Here is a 4268-nt window from a genome sequence, read left to right as displayed (position 1 = left end):
GGTCCGTGGCACTTTGCAAGGGGGTCCGCGAAAAAGTTTTCAGGAAAATAAAAATAAAAACGTTTTTGTTGTTGCAAAAGCTTCATAGTTCAACGGAAATATGTTATGCTTTAAATCTAAAATGGTTCAAATGATTACATTCTAATCTAACAAACCTATCAATTTAAAAGTCGAGCACGTTACCGTGGAAACAATAAAGCTTAGCCCAAAATCACAAATCAGAATGAGGGGGTCCCCGGTATATTTTCTATCTTGTAAGGGGTCCTTGGCTGAAAAACATTTGAGAACCTCTGGTATAGAGCATTAGCCACAGGCCACCCTATGTCAGTACTGCAACGCAAGTGTCTTTTGTTTACTTTATGCACTGTTGTCTAGAAACTGAAGGATCCACCAACCGGTAGTGGTACGGACCGTGGTGAAGCCACACCGGCCACCTGGCCTTGGTACACCCTGATGGACCAGGCCCTGGGGAAGAAGCATTCGATTACGCCTGCGGTGGTCCGGGCCACGTTGCCATTGGAGGGTGTGCCAAAGCCAGCAGCTGGACAGGAGAAAGGTGATGGAGCACAGGAGGAGGAGGCGGAGGCTGGAGGGTCAGGAGGTGGAGAGAGAGAGGCAGGAGAGCCAGAAAGACCACAAGAAATGGCCCCGGCCCCAGCACAGAGGAAGCGGCGTCGCCTCGCCGATCTGATTGAGGAGGAGATGGAGCGTGAACGAGAGAGGCAGGCGCAGAGGAGGAGGGATGAGGCAGAGCGATCCGATAGACTCTTCTCTATCCTAGAGAGATTTATGGATAGGCGTTGAGCATTTTCTTTCTAACTTATTTTTAGTTTAAAGGAGAATATTTAATCCAGAAGTGTTGGTACACAGGTAACCTCAGGTTTACATACAATGTACAACTTCAAATACAATAAGAGACACGGGCAGGAAAAACGCAACGCGTTTCAACCTCACTGGGTCTTCGTCAGCCTTCAGCCTGATGAAGACCCAGTGAGGTTGAAACGCGTTGCGTTTTCCTGCCCGTGTCTCTTATTGTATTTGAAGTTGTACATTGTATGTAAACCTGAGGTTACCTGTGTACCAACACTTCTGGATTAAATATTCTCCCTAAAAAGTAACCAGTAAGCTCCTTTTTCCACTTTTGATTCTATGTTGACTTTGAGCTTGCTTGCTGCCACTTTCTCTGCTCCTAGTTTAAAGGAGAACAATGCTGATTTATTTTGCACATGATCTCAGACATCTGAAAACTGCAAACAGTTTTGCAGGCATTCATTTAGGTTGACATTTATTGAGAGTTGGTCTGTGTTCATTTGTGGAGGCAGTGAAGTCATTCATGGACAAATGACATCACTCACTTGAACTCAAATTAACTTTAAAATCTGTCAAACTAAATGAATGCCTGCAAAATTGTTTAGAGTTTTCAGACATTTGTGAGATCATGTGCAAAATAAATCAGCATGGTTTTTCAGTGAAGTTCTCATTTGCATTTTGTTTCATAAACAATGCAGATTGATCTCACACATATCTGACAACTGTAACCAATTCTGCATGCATTTATTTAGACAGTTATTGAGAGTTGATCTGTGTTAAGTTGTGGAGGCAGTGTTGTCATTAATGACATCACTCAACTTAACTCAAAATCAACTGTCAATAACTGTCAAATGAATGCCTGTGAAACGGTTTAGTTTTCAGATATTTGTGAGATCTTGTGCAAAATAAATCAGCATGGTTTTTCAGTGAAGTTCTCATTTGCATTTTGTTTCATAAACAATGCAGATTGATCTTGCACATGATCTCACACATATCTGACAACTGTAACCAATTCTGCATGCATTTATTTAGACAGTTATTGAGAGTTGATCTGTGTTAAGTTGTGGAGGCAGTGTTGTCATTAATGACATCACTCAACTTAACTCAAAATCAACTCTCAATAACTGTCAAATGAATGCCTGTGAAACAGTTTAGTTTTCAGATATTTGTGAGATCATGTGCAAAATCATTCAACCTTTTTTTTTCCTCTCTGAAGGTCTCGTTTAAGATGATTTCATGTTGGTCTTTTGACCTTTTACTTAGGTTGAATCAACCCAGTTCTGTATCTACAAATGTGTGATTTTTCACCCAAGCCTTGTTTTTGTAGTAGTTCAATAGCTTAGCAGTTGAAAAATTTCAGATATGACAAACTTAGTCTGTTTAAAATGAAAGAAAATACTGTTGAAATAAGTTAGACAAGGACCTAACTGTATTGTTTTCTACCATGTTTTGGAAAATAAACACGTTTTGTTAAACCAGCAAATTGCTCAATTTCAAATATTACAGCAAACTGAAACTCAAATATTGCAACTGATTAAATCATGTTTATTATACAACCCATTTACAAACTATTTACAACAAATTTAATAAGAATTACTATTTACAATAATACAAGGTCACCTGTGGTTTGTATCCAAACTGAGGAGAACAGAGAGGCAGAGCCTCTAGCCAGCAGCTCAACTGAACAGATGAAAACATAAGCTGATGGAGAGGACTGTGGAGTATCAGAACCAGCCAGGATCTTAGATCCAGCTAGTAATTTACAACCAACTTGTGATGACAAGACTTCAGACTCTTCTGAACCGGAGACTGAACACAGTGATGAAGAATGGATGGAAACTAGTGAACCTTATTCAGGTTTAGACTCACAGAAAAACAGTGAAGTTCTTAGGAAGAAACACGTCAGCTGCTCAGATTGTGGTAACATTTTTTGTGATAAAGCACAGTTGAAAAGACACATAATAGTAACAACAAATTTAGGAGAATTAGCAACACAAACAAGTGAGGGGGTACTACTCGCATGGCAAAACAGCTCAAGGGGTACACAAAACAAAAAACCCTCAACTGAAAATGGGTTCTCAGTGCCGTGCGTAGCCATGTCCACCGACCACACCCTGGAGAGCGCTAACTTGTGCTGACAGACGGTCACGCAGGCCGTTCCCGTTCATCTCTCCGGCGACTTGTGCCTCGCCCTCGTCATCATCTTCAGCAGGGTCTGGCACATCTTCCTCCTCCATGACGTCACCCACTCCCAGGCAGATGTTGTGCAGCGTGGCGCATGCCATGATGACATCAGGAACAAAGGTGGAGTGTACCTTAGAGTGAAAGCAAAGATTAATTCAAGGATAATGTAGTATTTTCTTTGAATTTGCTCACTTGCTGCTGTCATTCTCACAGTTTGTCAGCAATGAAAAAGAAAATTACCTCCAGGGCCTGCAGGAAGATGGCTCTCCACCGGGTCTTCATCATTCCAAAGGCTCGCTCGATGATGCTGCGAGCCCTGGCATGGTGGGTGTTGAAGCGCTCCCTCTCTACACCTCTGACAGGTCTCCTGAAAGTAGGGATGCACCGATATGAACATTTTGGCTGATACCGATATTAACATTGCTGTTATAGCCGATATTTACGATCTATATAAAAACACATTTCCATGATAATCAAATTTGGTATATACCGGTACTGAAAAAACATGTAAACACTGATTTTGAAAAAGTAATGCATGTCTTTATTTGAAAAACATTTTGGAAAAGCCCATAAATCATAGATTTCCTGCATTATTTCCTCTCAATGTGAAAAGTTTTTTACGATAACAGATATTAACCTCTGACCGATACTGATTTGTAAAAAAAAAAACATCGGCTGATATCGATATGATTGCCGATATCGTGTACCTGAAAGGAGTTATAAGGGCCAGTGGTCGCTCCAAACAGGGGTAGCCACTGTCCCCGAGGAGGAAAGTGCCAGGGGGAGGGTAGGCAGAGCGGTAGATGGGACTTCGCCGCAGCACCCTTGCATCATGGACCGACCCCGGTGATCCCACATAGAGGTCCATGAACCGCCCCCTGCTGTCACACACCGCCTGCAGCTGGATGGAACAAAACATCTTTCTGTTCCTGTACAGGGGTTAAAGCAAGAAACACAAGAAAATATTATTATTATTATTATTATTATTATATCAAACTAAATGAACGACTTCAAAGCAGTTTACAGTTTTCTGATATAATACTGATGTTCTAATGATACAAAGCTGGTTGAAAATGGGCGGAGTGTTCCTTTAAGCCTTGCCTGTAGCATTGCGCGTCCTCTTCTCCAGGAGCCTTGATCCTAACATGACAGCCGTCAATCGCCCCACGGGCATTCCTGAACACTGGGTGCCTGGCCAGGCGAGCGAAGCCATCGCCGACTGCCCTGTGCTCCTCCTCCGTCTGTGGCAGACGGATCACCTGAGGGGCAACGCT

At 42.2% G+C, this 4268-nt stretch overlaps 1 protein-coding gene across 1 annotated transcript; it reads right to left on the bottom strand.

The window, feature by feature from the left end:
- Positions 1 to 2888: 2888 nt before the first annotated feature.
- On the bottom strand, positions 2889 to 3914 carry LOC310775809 (putative nuclease HARBI1; the record flags this gene model as incomplete). Its single annotated transcript, XM_083635938.1, has 3 exons — positions 3702 to 3914; positions 3235 to 3361; positions 2889 to 3125 (listed from the first exon to the last, which is right to left on the bottom strand). The coding sequence occupies exons 1-3, from the start codon at positions 3911 to 3913 to the stop codon at positions 2889 to 2891; spliced, it is 576 nt and encodes a 191-aa protein (XP_083492064.1). The 5' UTR covers position 3914.
- Between the last annotated feature and the right edge of the window lie 354 nt (positions 3915 to 4268).

This window comes from Poromitra crassiceps (assembly GCF_964638095.1).
Source record: "Poromitra crassiceps genome assembly, chromosome: 1".
NCBI lineage: Eukaryota > Metazoa > Chordata > Actinopteri > Beryciformes > Melamphaidae > Poromitra > Poromitra crassiceps.
The sequence above is the reverse complement of the archived record's forward strand: the minus strand, read 5'-3'. Positions and strand labels throughout refer to the sequence as shown.